The 21,683-nt window shown below is 39.8% G+C and overlaps 2 protein-coding genes across 10 annotated transcripts in view; both read right to left on the reverse strand.

Moving 5' to 3' along the window:
• Positions 1-3,314: 3,314 nt before the first annotated feature.
• On the reverse strand, positions 3,315-6,434 carry BBS10 (Bardet-Biedl syndrome 10). The gene is made up of 2 exons (XM_064701977.1): positions 6,222-6,434; positions 3,315-6,153 (listed from the first exon to the last, which is right to left on the reverse strand). Exons 1-2 carry the CDS (start codon positions 6,407-6,409, stop codon positions 4,404-4,406), a joined length of 1,938 nt encoding a protein of 645 aa, XP_064558047.1. The 5' UTR covers positions 6,410-6,434; the 3' UTR covers positions 3,315-4,403.
• A 140-nt stretch (positions 6,435-6,574) lies between these two features.
• Positions 6,575-21,683, reverse strand: part of OSBPL8 (oxysterol binding protein like 8) — an 83,762-nt gene continuing 68,653 nt past the window's right edge. For all 9 annotated transcript variants that reach the window (XM_064701976.1, XM_064701969.1, XM_064701967.1 and 6 more), the window contains 14 exons: positions 21,279-21,513; positions 19,717-19,901; positions 19,030-19,111; positions 18,230-18,328; positions 17,704-17,800; positions 17,253-17,351; positions 16,415-16,512; positions 15,652-15,741; positions 14,956-15,092; positions 14,453-14,638; positions 12,076-12,163; positions 11,590-11,692; positions 10,932-11,037; positions 6,575-10,711 (listed from right to left, as the gene is read on the reverse strand). In XM_064701976.1, the coding sequence (XP_064558046.1) occupies positions 10,576-10,711; positions 10,932-11,037; positions 11,590-11,692; positions 12,076-12,163; positions 14,453-14,638; positions 14,956-15,092; positions 15,652-15,741; positions 16,415-16,512; positions 17,253-17,351; positions 17,704-17,800; positions 18,230-18,328; positions 19,030-19,111; positions 19,717-19,901; positions 21,279-21,513 (1,741 nt within the window). In that variant the 3' untranslated portion in view covers positions 6,575-10,575. The remainder of the gene's footprint in view (positions 10,712-10,931; positions 11,038-11,589; positions 11,693-12,075; positions 12,164-14,452; positions 14,639-14,955; positions 15,093-15,651; positions 15,742-16,414; positions 16,513-17,252; positions 17,352-17,703; positions 17,801-18,229; positions 18,329-19,029; positions 19,112-19,716; positions 19,902-21,278; positions 21,514-21,683) is intronic.

The raw sequence follows: 21,683 nt of genomic DNA on the forward strand, positions 1-21,683 counted from the left end.
GGAAGATGACTTCTAGAGATAGCAACAGAAACAATATAATTTTTCTGCATATAAAATATACAGAAAAATATATAATATGCCAATATAGAGTTATGTTCCTAAACAAAACATTGCATTCCTCTATCCCCTCTTACAAATGTGACTCAGCAGCATGAGATTTGTGGCACAACATAACAATTTTCTTTGTTGTGTCTGGTTCCTATTTAATGATGCTCTCTGTATAGCTGCCAAAAATGCTGAAGGTCAGCTAAGCATGGATGAAAATGTAAGGCCCCACTCAGGTTGCATAACTTGCACTAAAGAAGTTAAGCCATACCTGTTTGGTAACCAGGAGAGCAGTGAGCACGGCCAGGGAAGGTGCTGGGTAGGGAGGAGCTGGCAGGGCTGGCAGTGGGGACAGCAGATCCAGGACAGCTGGGGAACACAGGCTGCCTCAGTGCGGTCCCAGCACCCGCAAACCTCTGTTCAGACTCAACCCCCACACAAACCAACAAATAAAAACCAGTCTGTTCCTGTCACGTAAACATAATTCCTATTCTCCAGAACTGCATGCAGGAGGCAGTTTCAACCTAGTCTCACTGCACATTACTAGACCCATATAATAAAACCAGGGTTTTTAAAATGTAAGGAAGAAGAGAAACTACCTGCCTGTATTTGTGAATCTGCTACCTAACAAATAGGATTACCTTGCTTAAAATATACCTACAAGTCCTTGTGGGTGGGGTGAATGCCTTCAAAATATTCCGATGAATTTCATGTGGGACAGAATCTAAGTTTGCTAAGGGCTGCAGAAAGAAGAGTTAAACATCAAGTTATTTTAAAAGCCATTCTTTTAATCTTAGGCTATTGATGCCTAGAAAGGCTACCTGGAACAGAGGCTAGATAAAGGAATAAAGTAGGTATTTATTAAAAGGCCTTCAAAGGATGAACCTTGGGTGGTACAAGAGCCCAACTGTGTATCTACTCAAGATGGGCACCAGACAGATGTCCAGTCATGAGTTTTCACACTTTTATAAGTTTTGATCCATTAGCATATTGGGGTCCAATTACAGCTTCAGGTTATGAAGTCCCATCCTCGTAGATTGCTCTCCTCAATTTGCTGTTGCTCACACTTTTTGGGCCTGAAGCTGCAATGGTGTCCTTGGGTCTCAAGCTGGAAAAGGATTGTTTTGCCTAACTGAACTGTGAAGAGAACTTGCTAACACTTTATATGAAGTTCACAGTTACACACTAAGGCAGTACAGAATCTGAAAAATATGAAAGCTAAAACTTAAGGCATCACTATCAGCATCAGTATCTCTGAACTTTATGTCTTATTTCAAGATTGGAGTTGAAACACATGTCCATGTGTACCTAACTTCCACTTTGCATGGAGGCCAACCCATATTTAGAAATATAAAAATAATAGAATAATGGTGAAAAATAGAAATAATCCCTGTGAAACAGTGCATGAAGAAAAAGCCATAGGCTGTTACAACCCCAGTGAATGCCCCAACACACTGGTCCCTGTGGTTTTGAGTGAGTAAACATGTTGTCCCAAGCTGTTCCAGGTAACCTCTTTGATCCCTGTCACTGTGTCAAGAGATCACTTGTCCCCCGCCAAAGGGCAAGCTACAGCTAGGGACAGCTTTAAAAATCAGGATAGCTGTGAGATGTATGAGCTATTGCATTCCTAAGGCTTAGGCACCAAGGAACAACATGAACAGCCCAGGCAGCCTCTGCAATGCGGGGCGCTGCTGAAGCAGGTCACAAACATCAGCAGAGCAGAAATGGCAGGGACAGCACCCAAGGCAGGGCCCAGAAGACAGACTGAGCTGCTTCTCAGGGCTACACGCAGCCTTTCTCTTAAGGGGCAGATGGGATAGCAGTGAACGCAAAATATTTTCTAAGATGTTTACATGTTTACATCCAGGCTAATTACTGAAGAAGACTCCTAAGGATAAGGAAGAGCTGAATCCAGCAGTAAATCTGTTCTTCTTTCCAAAGACTAAGTTAATGCCTTTTTTTCCCCCCTGAGCTGGTGCACATCTTGTAATGAGCTTAGACTCCAGGACTGGAACCCAACAGCCAAATCCTGAGCAAGCATCCACTTCTGCAGACCAGGACAAAGAACAAAGGGACATTTTCCAAGGGAAAAGCCTGCCATGATCCCAGTTCTGCAGACAATAGGGAAACAGTGGTTCAAAATGGAAAACAGATAATTGATAAAATATAAAAGGACAGAGAAGTCATAGAAATATAGTTCTTGCCTCCGTGAATCTTCAGACTCAAGAGGTTTCACCAAAAACAGGTCAGAAAAAAAGTTTTATATAACTGTCATTTTTTAATTCTCCTTTGTATCTCTGGCATGCAAAAGTAAAAGTTCTATATATGATAAAATTTCTGAACTTTCTTCTTCCCAGTAAGAATGACACAATTTAAATCAAATGACCAGAAGTCTGTTCATGTAACAAAATATTTTTAACCTTTCAAAGAAACTGCAGTACTGAAAGTAACCAGACGTGCAAATGGTATAAAGTGAAATGACACAGTACACTCTTTATTTAGCCAGCACCTTGATTCAGAATACAAAAGTTGCTGCTGCAGAGAACCCCTGCTGCTGCCAGGCTTCACACGTTCTATGCCACAGTAGTTAGACTACCACAGAGCAAATCACTCCTCTCTGGCCAGCAAGTTGGTCAGTGGTTTGAAGAGAGTATTTCAGAAACTTGTGCAAGAGCAAAACTGTCTCATCAGCTCATTACAGCAGTAAAATGCAGACCCAAGTGGCTGCTGAAGCGCCAGGGCTGGTGGGAGCTCCCAGCGCCCTCCAGGCAGAACAGGGCACACAGCTCTGGAACATTCCACAAAGGAGATTTCTCCAGGCTCATACTACACCTGTCATATTAAGCAGCTTCCAAGAGCACATGGCAGCAACAAGGATGGGATTCTCTTTTCTCCCTGTTTAATTCTCCACCACCTCCACACCTGCCAAAAGATTCTAACAAAAACAATTACTGTCCTTAGTTTTTTGGTAAAGAAATCACTCTAGTGAGCCCTGAGTTTCACCATTATTCATCAGCAGATGTCTGTAAGAGTGTATTTGTCAGGGAAAAAAAATTATTACCATGTTTTATATTACCAGGAATATATGTAAAATGTCAATGGAGAGTTGCAGTCAAACAAAGCATTGCTGACAAAACACCTGAAAGAACTTGGGTAGTTTGAGTCTTCTGAACAAACTGAAAAAAGAAAAGCCTAAATTAAAGGAGGGGGAAAAAAATCTCTTTTCTTGTTGTAATCATCTCAGGTATAGCAAGTAAATATGATTTATGCCTATGGCTTTAAACAGCCCCACCCAATTTTATTTAATAGATTGAAAAAAAAACCAAACAAATCCATTACTCTCAGTATTATGCAACACTGGGAAATGCACACAGAACCAACTTGATACTATTATCAGCTGCAGCTGGTCAAGTTACTCAAAAACCTCCTCCATCAAACCTATAATTTTTAGGACCCAGCAGAAAGGGAGGTACACACGCAGGTGCTTCTGGACTTAAAGCAAATATTATTACAGTGAAAATTCTAAGGAAAAAAGAATTAGGGAAAAACAGAACCAACAAAAAACAAACCCAGAATAACATCCTTAATGATCAAAGACTGAACTGTCTCAAGTTTTTCAAACAGAACTGCTTTATTTTTTTTTCCTGTAAGTACATAGCCTTTTATACCAGGACCACAACTCAACCCATTGTAGTTAAAACAAAGAGTTGTATTAAGCAATGCCATATAAACTAATTTTCCAGAGAAGCTGCCATAAAGTCATGGTATGAAATTATTCTTAACTCTTCTAGTTTAACTGAAATGAACTCAATGGAAGATAAAAATGCTGCATCTCCTATCAGAAAATTCTTCATTGGGAAGAGGCTAACAAGTTAGATTTTTCCCTTTATAGTCAAAATTATGATGTATACAAAATATTTTTATTTAAAAAAAAATTAATCTGGCTAATTATGAAGGCTACAAAATCTACCCTTTGGTTTGTAACTTGAAAGTTCAGTGGCTCCTGTCATACTGGCAACTTTAAACATGCCAAGAAAAGAAATTACATCTAGCTCGTGAAAACACTCAATCCACCAACAGGGAAAGCTGACCCTTGGCTTGAATGTACACAGAATTCTTAGGATGTGGATGGAGACTGCACTGCACATCTGCAGTGGAAAATCTGCTACACTCCCTCATGCTCAAAATGTCAAGGTCATATTGTTCATAACCCAGTTTTCCACAGTCTCTGCTGGTTAGCCTTTATCTTCTTAGAGAAGAAGCATCTTTTAGTCTCTAGCACGGACTTTTGAGGGTGTCCATTTAACAAGAAGACACAAGGAAACAACACATATAAACATCACTCTTTATTAATTATTTCAAGTGTCATCTTCTGAGTCACGATCCTCAATTTTTTGGAGCGGCCGCCTAATACGAATTACTAAGTCTATGGAGAGAAGCTCTGTAGCACAATGAAGAACTGAAATGACTAACTGGTATTTGCAATACACTGACTCTAAGCCTTCATTGTTTACAGGCAGTGGCTGATTTTTTTTGAGTAAATTAATGGCTTCAAGATAGAATTTGGTAAAGCCATCTCGTTCTGTTTGGTACAAGGTCTTGGGAATACTTAGCAAAGCATCAGCAACCACATTAGATACAATGGTTAGCTCTGACTGCTGACACTGTTTTGCATAATCCTGAATATAATAATGTAACAGGATTTCAAAGTAACCTCCTACTGGCAAAACTGATCCCGCTTCTATGAGGCAGTTGGAGTAATCCTGTGCAACACCTGCACAACTCTCTTCCTGTTTAAATGGAACTATATGGCAACAAGTTTTCTCTAGACCTTTGCCAACATCCAGGCACTCACGCGCAGTGACTGTATCAGTGTTATGTGCCGCTAACACAGGAGTGCTGTGGTTCTTTTGATTGTGGACCAGCAGATCAGGGTCAAAAATTTTCCTTTCTGCTTCGTCACTAAGTGCCTTCAGCTGACATTCAGAAACCTCGTTAATATTACAAGTATTTTCTATTACCAGCTGTTTCTGAGTAGCTGAAGAATGCCAAGTGTAAACATCTGAGGCTTTAATCTGGCTTTCACCTTCCGCTTTCCATCCCCCCCTCTGATCAACTGTTTTGAACAGCTGCTGCAGCATTGTGAACGCCTCTTGCAGAGCAGCAGCATGTTGCTCATTAACGCCATCGACCGGCCCACACAGGATCAGGCAGTGGGGCTGGAAGGCACACACACTGGCGAAGCCAACGTGGACACATCTCTTGGAGACGAGCAGCAAGGGCTGGCAAAAGGTTACCACTGCACTTTCGGTTATCTCTCTGTCCATGGTATCACCAAAAGGCACGTAAGGGGAGACACCAGTGATTTCACTGATAAGGGCCATTTCTTCCGAGGATAAGCACTCTACCACAGACACACCACATAACTTGGCATAGTAGATAACTACATCTTCTTGCTTCACACTGGACAGTAACAGCTTAACGTTGTTACTCTGCAAGTGTTTCATTAAGGCTTCTGTCCTCTTAGCGATCCAGAGCAGGGAAGCCTGGTACTGACCTTCGGAATCTACAACAAACTCCACACCGGGGGCCGTCAGGGCGGGCCGCAGGGGCTCGGTGACGAGCAGGGCCCGCAGCTCCCCGTCCGTCGGGCAATAGGCAGCGAAGTCCCTGCGGAGGATGATGCCGGGCAGGACCCTGGAGCTCGCCAGGGGCAGGCCGGGCACGGCGGCGTGCAGCTCCGCGAACCGCTGGCCCAGGAGCCGCAACACCTGCGGCCGTGTGGCGGCGCCCGGGGCGCAGCGCCGGCACATCTCGGCGCAGAGCCGCGCCAGGCGCCGCCGCTCGCCGGGGCCCAGCCGGCCGGCCAGGTACGGCTCCAGCAGCGGCTCCAGCGGCCCGGGCGGCGCCGGCCGCAGGTGCCGCCGCAGCCCCCGCGCTGCCGCCCGCTCCAGCACTTGCGCCTCGAAATCTCGCAGCGCCCGCCGCAGCCCGGCGCCGCCGGCCGCCGCCCGCAGCCCGCCCAGCACGGCCGCCAGCAGCACCACGAAGCTCTTGGCGCCGTCCCCCGTCGCGGCGCGGTGGCTGCAGGCGCGGGCTGCCATCACCCTGCGGGGACACGGCCAGCGTTAGGGAGTCGCCCCCGCCGGCCTTGCCCGGCCCCCTCGCCGCGGTACCTGGCCGCGGGCGGCTCCACGCTCAGCGCCTCCAGCAGCCGCCGCCCGTCCCGCGTCGGCATCGCCTCGCCCGTGGGCCGCAGCAGCAGAGCCCGCCCGCCCCGCGGCCCCAGCGCGCCGCGCACCGCGCCCGCCAGCGCCGCCGCCTCCTGCCACAAGCGCGGCCGCTCCGGCCCAGCCGCCGCCATCGCCGCCGCGCCCGGGCCGCCCCTTCCTTCCCTCCCTCCTTCCTTCCGCCCGCCCCGCCGAGCATCAGGGCCGCGCCCGGGCAGCGGCGGAGGGCGGGACAGGGGGACGCGGGGAGCGGGAGGGACGGAGGAGAGGGAGCGGCGCACAGAGCCCAGAGACGCGGAGGTGCGACACATCTTTATTGGAGGCGGGCCGTAACAGCTCAGAGCCCTCACACAAAGCCGTGATCCCGGGTGTCGGACAGGGCGGGACACGCGGGACGGGGAAGCGGGCGCTGTGTCCTGAGGGCTAATCTTCCCGCTTGGCAGAGCGAAAGGCCGGGGTAGGGCAGAAAGGAGAAAAAGTTAAGGAGAAAAAGCCCAAATAATCTCACCCCGAAGTTACGTCGTTCGAGCTATTTCTGTATTACCACAAAGTAGTGCAGCTTCACTGTAAACATCCCAAGTCCTCTACTTTCGGCTCACCAGCCAGAAAGAAGAAATAGTGTAATGTTTTAAGAGCTGATTTTTTTTCCCCTCAGAGAATGACTAAGCAGGAACATCAGTTCTCAAACACAACAGCCCTCACAAAAGATCTGGTATTATATATGGCACAAATTTGACAAATCTTTACATGTCTCCGAACAGCATAGAAGGCACTGTTTACAATACTTGAATATCTGCTAAATTTTCTGTGATTTGCGGGTACTCCTGAAATAAAAATAATTAAAACGTAGAGATGTACAGAATTTTTGTTACACATTATTTACACAAACAATGGTAATAGCTAAAAATAACAGCCTTTAAGAAACTGACATACAAAGTCTGTTTCATAAACATGAATCTAGGAAGGAAAAAAATTGCCAAAGGCACACAAGGGCAGCAAACAAACAAAAAAGAAGAAACCACAACCATTACATTTTACAAGACAACCTTGCAAATAATTTGTGAGATTTCATAAGTAGGAGGAAGGACACGAAAACCAGACTATACACCCTCATCAAGTGATATCAACTATTTAAAAGGAATCAACACATGAAATCCAAGAAACATCATCTACTGAAAATGATACTTGTTGTATTTCACATGTATTTCATATTTACTTTTTCTTAGCTTAGGTTATCTGTACCCAGTTAGGCAATCTGTACCTAAATGGCAAATTAAAGGCATAGAGTGCATCTGAAAACAAACAAGCAAACCAACCCAACAAAACCACATGGCAAATTCTGCAGATATTTCCTGTACAAGGAAAAAAACCCAAACAAAACAGGAATTTGAAATCAAATGTGAAAACAAGTGCTGTTATAAACTTTAAAAACTAGAAGGCCACAGCCCTCAAGCATCAAGCATCTGCAAACTGTACAATCAATTTTTATATATGTGCAGAGCTCAGTCTTACGCAGGTAGTAGTCAAGATCTGCTGTACATCATGGCTAAAGAGGACAATGGTGACGCACTAAAAAAAGGATCCATACATGTCTGTGACCAACTGTACAGTAAAAAATAGGGAAGAAGTTTCTTTGTTCTATTCAAATGAGGAAATATACAAAATCCAGCAAATTACTAGATTTTCACTGTACTTTTCAGAATTTATCTAATCATAAAGTCTTGCAGAAGTCTGCAATCTTACTTTTCAAGAAGTTTCATCACATATCCTTTACCTTTCCAGTTCATCACTAAAACCACTTTTTCAACAGAATTCAACTCTAAAAAATAAGTTGAAAAGGAAAATAAGCAAAAGGATTTTGTTTTGCTCTGTTCAAGTCTTTCACTCATCGTGAGCTAAGCATGAACTTCAGCAATGGATTATCTTTTTAGTCTGACATTGTCCAACACTGCCAGCCAGCCAGCTGGCTGGGTCAAATCCAGTCACTACAATGTGGCCCATGTAAAAATGCATGCAAACTCTGTTATTCACTGTTCTTGAATAGAAGTGACTTAAAAAATAGCATGAAAAGGCAGAAATACATTTCTATTTACAAGGAGATAAAAGCTTGAAACTATAAGTCAAGAGTTTCAGCACCACAAATTTAGCAGAATATTATTTTAGGGGATTGAAGTTATTGCCCAAATCTCGCTCACTGGATTATTCTCATGTTCAGAGTATGTTTAAAGGCTTGTAATGGATCTTAAGACAGGTGAAGCTTTGACATGTGAATGCAATAATGAACAGCCAAATTCCAGGCTGTTATGTTAAATGTTAAATGTTAAAGTGAATGCCATAATACTCTGCTTTCTTAATGCCATTTCATACATGGGTAACTTCAGTTTCCATTTAGAGACTGAGGCATTTGTAATTATTTTGTTTGTTTATGAAAGGACTTTCTATGTTCACAAATTTTGCCCCTGTTAAATCAGCTGTAGATTTAATAGAAGTCCAACCAGGTTTAGTCTTGCCCATGGCTACAAGATCTGGTTAACATAACATGTTCCAGAAAAATTATTCAAGACCAAACCGTGCCGATGTGAAGCTGTACGAATTATGCTGAAGTTCACTGCTTGCACAATAGACTTTCACACAGCTGCGGCCCACAGAAGAGGAAAGGTAAAAGATTAGGGGAGGTGCATGGGTGTCAGCCACAGAAATATATAAGCTGGACAGATAAACGAGTAAACAGTATTTTTACTAAATACTAGTGAGACTGATGCAGAACAGAAAGGCAGATCACCTGAAGACTCAGGCAGGCTGCCCAAGGCAGAGGCATAACCTGGCCATGGCAAAAAGCCAAACATGACTTTCAAACTATTCCACTGCCCAGGATGGATTTGATTCCTGAGAGGATCCTCTGAAAACAAACTGGGCTGTCCTTCACACTGTGCCACTCATCCTCCTGTTGTCTCACCTGGGGTACTGAAAATACTTTTTCATTTCTGCAGCCCCTTTTTGCCTTGGTATGCTTGACTGGCACAGGGAACTCACCAGATAAATACCAGCACTACATTTTTGGCTGGAATTTTACAAATTCTATACATGCATATATTTCTTCAAATAAAAAATGTTAGAAACCCTGGTTTTGAATTTAAACTTAAGCTTTGCATGAATGTGTATGACTACAGCATACTAAGAAGGTGCATCCATGTATTCTGGTAGGTAGTATATACTTGCAGTACAGAGGGATTTCAAACACTTGGATTCTCCTCTTACTTGTTTTGAGATACGTGGTGTTAGCCATCACACAACTTCTGAGCTTTCCCTGTGTAAACACACACATTTTCATTTGCAACTCTGCTCATGACAGTGCCTGAATCCTATTCTACACTGCCTTTTGGAGATTCAGCTCAAGCTACAGAATAAGCATACCCCTTGACATTTTGTTTCAAAAATACCCATGAGTCCTGGCATCAGCAGTCTGTCTGCTTACCATGACATGGCCATAAACAAATGTAAATCCAAAGCTGTAGATTTTTCAAGACTTACAAACATACCATAAATCCTTGACATTTGCAATTCATGAGAGAGTAGACCAAAACAGTACCTCCCTGGCTGCTGTACTGTAAAAAATGTGCTCTGTACAGTAGATGTGGGAATGTTTTTAAGATGAATCTTAAGTTTTAAAACTATAAAACAGCTGGCTTACAAGCCTACAGTAATTCAGGATAAAAACCTCATACTTCCAAAACTAATCAAGGACATTATATTGCAGATTTCCCAAAGACTTTTTACTTGCCATTTCCTAACACACACAGTTTTTCCTATAATAATGTATTTGTTTGACCTTAAAAGTTTGCTTCCAAACACCCAATGCCATTTACAAAAGCTGATGGCTACTTCAAAACTTTTTGTTACAAAAATGATAAGTTTATATATGTAATGAAGTACGCCTGTTGATCATTCTACCATAAAGGACTCACATCCAACCTATGGGGTCTGACCTCAGTGTTGAACTTGATCTATTCTGTGGTGAAGATTCATCAGTGTGACGCAATATAAACACAAGGCCGATGTCGTATGACTGCGAGACAGAGGCACACACCAGGAGCAAGAGTGTACTGGCACTTACACAGTTCTTACTGCAACTGGGTAGACACAAGTATGATTCTGAACCATGAATGCTGAGGCAAAGTTCTGTAAGTTGTTGCTACACAGTTCTTTTACATAATATTGCATCATTTAAAGTCCAGCTTAAAATATGGTCCCCAGTAACAGTTTGATCATTCGAGTTCAAGAAGGCCCTTGTTCACACTTCTTATTTGAACAAGATATTAATGATAAGCTGTAGCAGAACCATAAGTGCAATGAAGACATAGTGCTTAAACTGCAAGGAATGGTAGTCCCAGGGTGATGAATTAGAAGTGACTCTATTTCGTAGCGCCATGATCTCCCTGTAAGATAGAAAACAATATCCTGTAAATTACAGACTAGACAATTTGACACTTTCTGCTATGTTAGGATTCCCTACAGAAGGCGGCTTTAGAGGAAAACACTGAAACATCAACGAGCAATCAATATTTGAGAAAAGATGCATACCAGCCTCTAAGAGAAAAAAAAATCCTACAAGATGACTATTCTCTAAACCATTTTAAAGCATTTAATTAGTACTACCTCTTAATGTCTTCCTGTGTTTTCTTTATAGACTCAATGGCACTATGTAGTTCACCAAGGTCTGTCCCTTTTTTCCTTATTCTTGTATTATGCTTCATAAGTTGTGCTAGAAGGATACAAAAGCCAGATGTAATTGACTGAAGTGACTGCTGCCACAAAAGGAACAAAGTGCAAAAGACAAACTAAACCTGTAGCAAAAATGAGGAGAAAATTTTCTATCTAGCTTCTATTGAAAACTTTATTTCAGTCACCTATACAACACAACAGCAACTTTAGTGCTTGAAATATCTTTTAAACACTCATCATATTGTTTAGCTTCTGCAAACATTATCAACAAGAAAAATTTACCCTCTAGCCACATACTAATCTACAAATTAAAGTAAATTTTTAAGAAAGAAAACAGTTTATGAACATCATTCTTTTCCCCTAGATATTAAATATGTACAGCACTTAAGCCTACCTACACTGCATTTAAAAAGACAGGAAAATTTGCAATCAAAACCAAGAGCCATTCTGCTTTGTTTTCCAGAACATGCTTCACATTGGATAAAACTAAAATATTGTAAAAACATTGTGATAAGAAGAGTACTTATGACACTGAACTCTTCAGCTGTCAAATAAATTTATTATTTGTGTAAGTAAATGTATCTTTTTGTACCTTCACTCCCAGAGGAATCCTGGTTATCAGGCTCTGGGGATGAAAAACCACACTCTCCTTTCTTCAGACCGGATGGCTTTCGTTTGATTTTTGGAACAGTAACCTAAAATTCATAAATTTGTGTGTTATTTCCAGAGAACCACAACTGTAGCAAAGCAGCACATTCCAACAATGACAGTTAAAAGCACAATATCTCAGAGAAGTCCAAGTTAAAATTTTTGATGTATTAGCAGTCTGAATTTTGTGCATCTTCCTATTTAAGGGAAAATACACATTATACTGCTGAGCTCAGGTTTGCATATTTTATATTCTATCCAATCAAGCAACTTCTACTGCTTAGGATGCAACACAGAAGTGAAAGACTTTGAATATTGTGTGTAAACAACATTTCCCATTATTCCCAATGCTCTAATGATCTTTATACACATAATATACAATATATACAAGTTCCTGGATCTTGCATGTGCCGTCAGAACTGGAACATACCATTGGTGTCCGATGTCGAACTTTTGTCTGGATTGCACCATCTTTTTCAAACTGGATCATATCATTCAAAGGGTCCCATGGTCTGGTACTAGACAAAGTAAATAATGTTAACACTACAGCAATTTCAATAAGAAATATTTCCTTGCTCAGAAACTACTCAGTATGAAGAGGCTAAAACTCTCACTACACAGAAATCAGATATGGCATTATGATCTTATCTTCTACTTATGGTCCAGTCTTAACCTGCAGGGCCAGCAGAGCTAAAAGATGAACTTCATGTCCAGATCAAACCCCTAGCCAGCTGATAGGAGTACAAACTATTACATTAGCCAACAATACCATAATGAATTTTTTTTGCCAATCGTATCTGATTGAATCATGAAAGATTTTCTGCTTCAAATACAGTTATTATTTTAGAACTACAGGGAAATTAGAGGAATTTAAAAATATTTAGACTGCTTTTTGTTGAGTTTTCTTTTTTCCTTTTGAAAGATGCCTATGAAGGAGAGTTTAAGAATCAGTTACCTCAAACCTGCTTTCATCCCAAAGCAGCTAATGGTAATCGAGACTGGTTTCATGAGACGCTAACGAGCTATGCACAGTTTTCTTGTTCTGATTTTTAAGAGTGCTTTTTCAATTACAGTCTGATTCAGAATTTTAAAAACCACAACAGCATAAGACACATAACTCACTGGAGAGCAACAAGCAGCCGAAGGAAAACACCAACGTCACCACTGATTACAGAGCTTTCAGGACAGAAACTGCAAGTGAGCTGCGGGAAGGATGTTCTGACGCAGAGCTTTAGCCAGAGTACATTGAGCATGGATTTCCTTTTGTGTCCTCCTGCATGCCTTTCAAATAGCTGTAGCTGTTTCAGATGTTGTGAACACAGACCTACACTTACATCTTAGCTTAACCTGACTTGAATTAAATGTCATCTGAGGTAACTGGGTTAAGAACTAGGCATTGCTCTCTTCTCTATTTGTAAGCCAGATGCCTAAATCCATAATCCAGATACCTTAACAAATGCTCCAGCTCACTGAACACATCTTTCACAGTAAGTGTAGAAGACTGCTCTCTACATGGACCAGGTGGTGAGCCAGCATTATATGCTTGAAAGGAGAGGCTTTTTCCAGGAAATGCTGTCAGTGCAGACTGCTTTCTGGTACATAGCAAAATTTCTGTGACACATCCTTGAAGCACAAGGCCTCAAGGACATCAGGAATAACACAGATTTACAAGATAGGTTCTGAAGTCTAACAGATTTCAAGTAAAGTCCTCTTCCTAATGGTTTTGCACAGAGTTCAAGAGTATGGGCAGTCCATTCAGCTGGACTGTTCCCAACTCTTGAATAGGAAGAGGTATCAACAGCACTAGAGGATTCAAACCAAGAGAGGGTGCTTCACTGAGCATTTGATCTAGTTGGGGAATTTCCCTGCTGCACGATGTTTTCAGTCGTGAAAGTCTGCACAAACTTAATAAGACGACAATGAAATGGGAAAGGAATTAACTGAGAGTTGTTAAAAACAGAGATTCTTCGTTTGGTTCCAGGAAACCTCCAAGTTCCAAATTTGCTGGAGATGTGTAGAGTACTCAGGATTCTTGTACTCTTCCCTGTACATACACTTAGGCTATGACCTTAATATCACCATTCTTGTATAGAAAGGTAAAGGCCTCCCATGTTTAGCCACTGGAATATGCTTCCAGCATCCATGGATTCAGAGTTACTTAACATCATTGTATCATTGTTGGCCTTTTTACTTTTACAATCCCTACAACACAGAAGCATGCTGGGTACTGAAAAAGAAAATCAGCAGAACATGGGTGCTCTGTGAAAACCATCACCAGTAAAGGGCTCAGCTTCAAGCTGACTTTTGCAACATTGGTGAGGACACAGAATGCATCCTTCGAGCAGGAGAAGGAGAGACAGCTGCATCTTCAGCTTCTGACTCAGAGTATCACACAAAGAGATTCACAGACACTCATGTGCAGGGCAGATTTGACAGCCAGGCAGAGCCACCTGGTCCCAGCATTAACTATTGCTGCAAAGCTGCTATTCTCAGAGTTATTCTAACATATAACAAATTAAATGGCTCAATCCAACTATGCACAGGCTTCTCTGATTTTCAGACACTAGATTTTCTGATTTCCAGCTGGTATGCCCATATGTACAATATTTTCCAGTTTGGGAAAATCTGCATAGATGTCAGTCTAGGGGGAAAAAAGGGAGGACAAACACCAAACTGACATGCCCCAAAAAATCTAGAGCATAGCACAGCTATGTTGTTATACATAAATAAGCTATATGTATCAGTTCTTTTGCTGCTGAAACCACAGGAAGAGGCTCAGCAACATTACCAAGCACTCCAGGACTCACTCAGCATATTTATAGTGCCATTCTCCTGTGACTGAATCCTGATCGAACAGCTTGCATGCCCACTCTTCATCCTTAAGCTTCCTCTCTTTGGCACTCCTTCTCTGAGCTTCTTCCAGAATATATTTCTCCTGAGTAGCTTCTGTTTGGTCTTTATTATTTATTGCTTTTGTCACTTGTTGCCAAAGCCTGACAAATGAACAATATACAGAATCACCAGAGTCACAATAACTGCAAACAATTTCCTCAATTATAGGTTAAGTAAATGGACCACCCCCCAAAGAGAATATTACCATTTTAATAGAAGTTTTATCTACATTTCTATCAAGACTTCCCTGATTTAAGCCATATAAATAATGATCTTATATTTAACAATGTTACTTTCTTTTATTATCAAAGGCTAGTATCATCAAATATGGGAAAGTAATGATAATTTGCTTCTATTTTGGAGAAGATTATGAGTTTTATTTTGGAAAAATAAATACATGGTTCTGTAGTGAACTTACTTCTCTGATTCAAAGTCATCTTGCTCTTCAAACTTCACAGTGTATCTATGTAATCTACGCTGCTTTATCTCAGATGTTGGGTTCCAGAATGTCTCTGAAACACCTGTCTTCTTGTCACTAATAATAACTTCACTGTCCTGTAACAGATATGATTGGTTTCTTAATTGTAATTATCTCAGAGTGTCAAAATAACAAAAAAACAGGGCATGAGCTTTTTTTTGTAATAAGAATTTCTTTTCTTTAGAATGCATGCAGTTAAGAATAATTAGATATGCTAAATTTAAAATTCAATTTCTGCTCTCTGTGCTAGGTTCTAGCTTGGAACAGAGATGCAATGGAATCATTACCACATTCAATAATGAGTGATGCCATGTCACCGCACCAGATCTTCAACAACCTTAAATATTTCATGCTGGTGCTATGAAAATTCTTCATAGTACTAATGCATATACCAAAACATTTCACAAGATCATTGTGAAGGAACATTTAATTTTCTTTGTAAACTACTTAAACTTTTCCATCTTTTAAGAGCTGGAAATAGAACAATGTTGATTCTATACTTCCTGGAATACTTTCTGCAAAAGCAGCGCTTCATTTTTTAAAAACATGAGTCTTTTTTGCATTTAAGTACTTTTAAGTTTTCACCTGTCTCAACTGTCAGCCAGAATTTATAAAAGAGCATCACTCGCTACTTACCCAGTGACCCTCTAAAACAGCAAGAACTTCTTTGCCAAGCTTAATTCTCCCTGATATTTGATTAACATTGTCATTGTTACCCAGAAAAGGCTGCAAAACAAAAACAAATGGTTTCGTGTTTATTTTAATAACACATTATTTTTGTTTATATGTTTAGTCTTAAGGAAAAATGTGAATTTATGAAATGTGCTGTAAACAGCCCTGATATCTTTAATATTGTATCTTGTACTTATTAATCTTAAAGAAGTCTAAAACCAGAGTACATAGTTTCTTCTTTCCTTCTTAGAAGATTTTCTGAGTAAAAGTTTTCTCTAACAGATGTTGAAAGAAAGAAAACAGAAAATAAGGCAGAAAACAGTGACACGAAATCCTGAAGGACACAGTCATTTGCTACACTAATTTCATGGCTTTGCCAAGGACCATTTGTTACTAGAGATTATCTTTTGTAGAAACAACAACGATTGCCAGGGATTTTCTTTGGCCTTTTGACAGGCTGCACATGTATCCTGTGGACTGACAAGGCAAATTGTCAGTTAAAACAGCCTCCCAACTTTCATGTTTCCCCTACAATTTCAACTGAATACAACTTCCCTCTCCATATGCACACTTCTTGAAAATGTTTTTTTTATCAGTTTTCACCTCAAGGATGGCAAATGCATTTTTCAGAAGCCATCTAGAAGTGGTTCAGAAACTTTTGTTTAGCTTATGTAAATGGACATTATGTTCATTCTCCTTCTTGTGCCCACTCACAGTGTTCACAAACCTTGAGTTTAAATTCAATTGTTGCACTGTAGCCAGTTTTCTCACAGGTGATGTTGACTATTCCTCCAAGCTCTAAGGTCATTGTCCCATAAAGAATTCCTGCAAGAGGAAGAAACAAAACAAAACAAAAGAAAACATAACCCCCAGCTAAAACAAATGTTTTTAATTGAACAAAACAAAACCCTAAGTTACTTGGGTACAATTCCTAGAGGAAACATGTTCGTGTCAGAGGAAAACTTTTATTTTCAGATGACCTTTCCTGTGTGATTCTGTGTATCCTGAAAGGGAATTCTGGAGTATATAGGTAGACAATACTGAGTAAGTTACAGCCTAAAAATGAGCAATTCTGCAAGCTATTTTGTGCTTTTACTAACCTTCCAGAAAACTTTACAAAGCAATGACCCATTTCCCATAGTGAAACAAAGGACAAATGCTCATAATTTATAATCAAATCACACTGTGCTGTAGATACTATATCAGCTTTTATGTTTAAAAGAGGAAAATAGTGGAAAAGCTCAAAGCTGCTCTAATAAAAGACAACTCAAACAGCAAATTAATATCATGTACTGACAGATAACTATATATATGATTTTACTATTTCTTACTAGTCATGAAAAAATCTTTTCCTGTGTCAAAAATGAAAACATGGCTTAAACAACAGATGTATTTTTCTCCTGATAAAATATGTGGAAGCCTAGAGCCACCAATCTTCAGAACAGTCTCCTCCAGATGACAGGCTTGAGTCCAACACAGCACCTTATTTAGAATAATGAACTATTTAGAATAACAAGCTTCTTTTCTCATAACTTTGCCATCTAGAGAATGAAAATAATCACTACCTTTACAATGGGCATATGGCATTGTCATTACATAATCTTCTCCCCTATTTAGAAACGTTAGCCGTCCTTCTCCGTCTAGTATGGCAGATAATGAATTCCCTGAAATTCAAATACAGACAGTCACATTTCTCCCCCTGCAAGACAACAGCCAACACTTCCTAATAACTAAGCAATACAATTAAGAACATCAGTATATTAACACTGCAACCTATCCTCTCTAGTGAAGCCATTATAATACACAGTGTCTCCAATTAAATATTAAAACACTCCAAAAATAGAAATTAAAATTCTGCAGACAAGTAGCAAAAACTTTGTAAGGAAATGACAATACCACAACCAAAACACTGACCCTTCTAACAGCCTTCTTTCAGTCACAAAACACAGCTCCAAAACACATGCACCAATTTTGCATCCCTCAATACACACACAAACAAAAAGCCCCATTATTTACCATAGAATTTTGATTTGGCCAGAATGCTACCACTAAGGCAAAAACCATCCTTGCGGTTGCTAACATAGAAGGCAGATACTGGAGGATGATGTGACACCTGTTGGAAAAAAAAAACATATTTGAGACAAACAAAAACAAGCAATATAGTAAATATAGTATAAGCTTTGAGCTAAAAATGACAATGCAAAATTCAGGCTGCATATATTAGAATGCAGTTAATATATGTGAAGTTTGACTACAATCTTTATAAAGATCAAGCAATCACCTACTGTATTTCAAGAATAAAGAAAACCAGCATTGACTTGCTCCAGGAGAAGTAGAACAGAAATATTGGAAACACCTTCCTCCCTCTCTCTTTTTAGGAAGGCAGACTTAAAAGAGACAACTGTAAGAAAACTATGCTCACCAGGAGAGGTTTTAGGATACTTCTCATACACTCCAGTACATTTTCTGAAACTACCATAGCATATAACTAGCACAAATGAACAATACATTTATTTTTCTTAAAATTATTTTTTCCATTTACCTGTTCTGCAATAAAAAAGGTCTTGCTGTTTGTTCTTGGATGAATCCACATGCAGCGGAAAAACTCCCCAAGTATAGGATTGTACGGCTTTTTTAGTCCCTAAACAGAAATTGAATAGAAAGTAACCATACTGTGCAGGTACACAAGTCACAAAACATTTTATCATCTATCACTGAAGACACATAGGAAAAATAATTATCATAATATATATGCTGAAGTACATGGCACTTGATTTCATCATTTGAACATTATGCTCAATTAGTCTGCTGTTCACTCTAGGAAAATTATCATACATTCAGTATATCCACTAAAGTATTCTACACATAAGGACACAAAGAATGTAAGATTTGTTTAGGGGTTGTTTTATTTTTTTTTCCCCAGAATCATTACAGAGCTTTTGTCTGAAGTAAGGTAGTAAGTACTTTCTGTCAATACTATTTCCCATCAATATGACTATGAAGAGTATTTAGTGCAAAGCTAAATGAAGTGGTAGAAACATTAGTCCTCCAATTTCAGACTTTTATCACTGAATAATGGTAAATATAGAACTGGCTCAACTTTATAAAAAATATTTAGTTCAATTTCTACTGCAAGGGACAAATGCAATTGAATTTAGTCTATTTTCAGCATGGTTAGGGATCAAAAATTTCCATGATGTGTTTGTGTAAGCAATGAAAACATTGCTTTTTAAAAAAATGCATTAAAATATAAATTAAAAAAGAAAAACTTACTCCAGCATATCCCTAAAGTCCTCAAAATAGACACAGTGATTGAAGACAAAATAATATGTGAAAGTATACCTTTGGCTTTTTGTAGAATCCTGACAAATACCACTTCACTACTTGTTTCATGCGGTTGTAAGCATTCTCTTCAAGAGCAGCTCTGTGAAACAGAAAACACAGATCAAGTATCAGTATTGCATCGTTTATAACATGCTATCAATTGTTGTGACATATCTTGAATCTATGAGCTGAGTAAAACAGGTCTGTGATTTGCACTACTGTAAAACTTTCAGCCTGATCTCACCAAATTTAAAGTTTTCAAATAATTGTTTGAAAATTGAAGTCCAACTAAAATGGCAGAAATTGTATTTCCATATTTGAATCTATTCTTTGTAAAATTAAATTCTGTCCCACTCCCACTCAAGTTCTTCTGTTTGAGAAGGTTACTACTTGAGAAGCTACATTTGAGCTGGCAACTGTAAATCATTGTATTAAAAATTAACTAGTATTGGTTTCTCATTTTAAATATGCTTCTTGGAGAAAAAAAAAAAAAAACAACCTCATTTTCAGAAGTCTTTCAACCAGTCTTCAGAAACTAAACCAGAAATGCCTGCAACATGACTGCTCTTAAATTATAAGAGGGGCCAGACTTCAAGATGTACCATGTGAGCTCTCAAGACAGTCAGCTTTCGGAAAATGGCAACATCTGACACTGTTACCCTATTTTAATTTAAAAAATTTTAAAACTGAAAACCAAAGACTTACTCAGACAGAAAGTCTGCATGGTAGTAGTAATCAGACAGCTTGTCCAGGAAAGAGCGAGGCTCCAAAATAAATGTAGGCAGTACAACCTTGGACAAGTCCATTCCTGGCCGGACTTGCTTCAGTAGTGTCCAGATCAAACTTTTGTTTTCTTCTGACACTTCTTCTGTCTGAGCAGCCTCACCTGCCTAGGATGAACCAAAAAACTGCTTACAGAAAGGAGAAAGCAAACAATCCTCCAGAAGACAGGTCAACATATTCTAAGGTTGCAGTAAGGATGGGAAATGGATACTTAATATAAATCACTCTGAGATGCTGAAGCAACTATGGAAGTTAGATCCAGTTTCTATAAATACACTTATGGTACATCTTTCATGAAGTAGGATAGATTTACTACTCAGCATTAAAAATCACATTTGTTTTCATCATCTCTAGGCTGGAAAATTTTGAGGTAGAATGTTGTTCAGAAATCCTTTAGTTCTTTCCTAGGCATCACCTGCATTACTCTCTCTTCTCAAATGCAGGACCTAAACACCAAAGGGCTGTTCATTCTACCAGCTTTTCCCAACCATAAAAGCTGACATATCTACACTTTTCATTGCCTTGAATCAGTCAGTAGCATCAGTGGGTTTCCTTATAGAAAATACACCACTTAAGGGTAATTGAGCAAAACCAGCAGCCACACTCCATGCTCCTTTTTGTCCAAGAAGAGGGGAGATATTATCCCACATAATTTCTGAAATTAAGAGCAATGGTTGTAGGAAAAGCAAGGAAAGGCATCCCTTTTTCCAGAACAGTTCTAAAATGCATACTCAAAAATGTGTGACTTAAAACTCCTCAGCTTTTTCTAAAACACTGCTTTGTCTAGACATTTTACTAGAAAGCACTAAAGCATGAGATATTCTAGTTCCATGAGTATAAAAAAAAAAATCTCATAGTCATTTCTCTTAAAGAGAAAGACGAGATTTCTGAAAAGACTTATTTCAATTTCTGTTATCAAGATTTTGGTTTACAAATCCCTGTCATATTTGCCTGTATAGGCAAATACGTAAAACAACCTGCGGAAGTGGAATAGCAGCTCTGAGGAATAATTAAAATGCAAGCTGACATCAGAACCACAGCAAGCCTTCCACTAAATTCTGCAGTCTACAACAGCTTAACTTCTCTCTTGCAGGAGAAAAAAAGGAAGTGTCAGATTGAATTCAAGCCTTCAATTTGAAGATTTTACTTGAAGAAAAAAACAGGAGTAAGTTAATAAAACCCCATCAGAAGCAACAACAAAAGAACAAGTAGTGCTGACAAACCTCTGCTGCAGGAGGCCCTTTCTGTATCTTCTGTCTGAGCAATATGCCAGGTAATTTCATTATCTCTGTTAAAATCTCATACATTAGCATCAGAATGGCAAAGCAGAGCAGAATATGGGTGAACAGAAAATTTTCTAAACATCATTGCTGAAAATATGAAAGCCAATCCTGTAAGTCAGCTTTCAAGTGTAGCTTGACCCTTAAAATATCAGCTTACTATTTGGAGAAGCTGCTTGCTCAGTACATCAACAGCCCTTTTACCTCCCCAAGTTCTTCATGACTCTGTTCTAAGTAAGTTGTTTCCTTGATATCAATTGGTTCTGGATCCACATAAGAATCATCCTGTCGCTCCGATGTGTCACTATCGCTTTCTTCACTTTTCCCCAGCCCATCGTTATCAGACTCCTCGTGGTCATGGTCATTTTCCTTATCAGACTTGTCAGAGTATGTATCTTGATCTTTGAAGTGATGCCTCTCCATTTCACTGTCATTTAACCTATTAAAAACAAAGGCTAAATGAATCTTCAACTTCACACAACTTCCTTGTTTCCAAACCAGGATCTTAATAAAATACACACCAAAATTCCCAGTGTCAAGCCTGAGGTGGCAGGAGTGTCAAACTAGCCCTGCTGGAAACATATAGGAAGTATACTCTTCTCACTGATA

Source organism: Zonotrichia leucophrys, chromosome 1A (assembly GCF_028769735.1).
Source record: "Zonotrichia leucophrys gambelii isolate GWCS_2022_RI chromosome 1A, RI_Zleu_2.0, whole genome shotgun sequence".
In the NCBI taxonomy this organism is placed as follows: Eukaryota; Metazoa; Chordata; class Aves; order Passeriformes; family Passerellidae; genus Zonotrichia; species Zonotrichia leucophrys.

What these genes read in the sequence shown, in the direction of transcription:
- BBS10 (XM_064701977.1), bottom strand. Translation starts at nt 6,409, where the DNA reads ATGGCGGCGGCTGGGCCGGAGCGGCCGCGCTTGTGGCAGGAGGCGGCG. An exon ending in GTGGAGCCGCCCGCGGCCAG is followed by an intron (nt 6,154 to 6,221) that starts GTACCGCGGCGA and finishes GTGTCCCCGCAG; the next exon opens with GGTGATGGCAGCCCGCGCCT.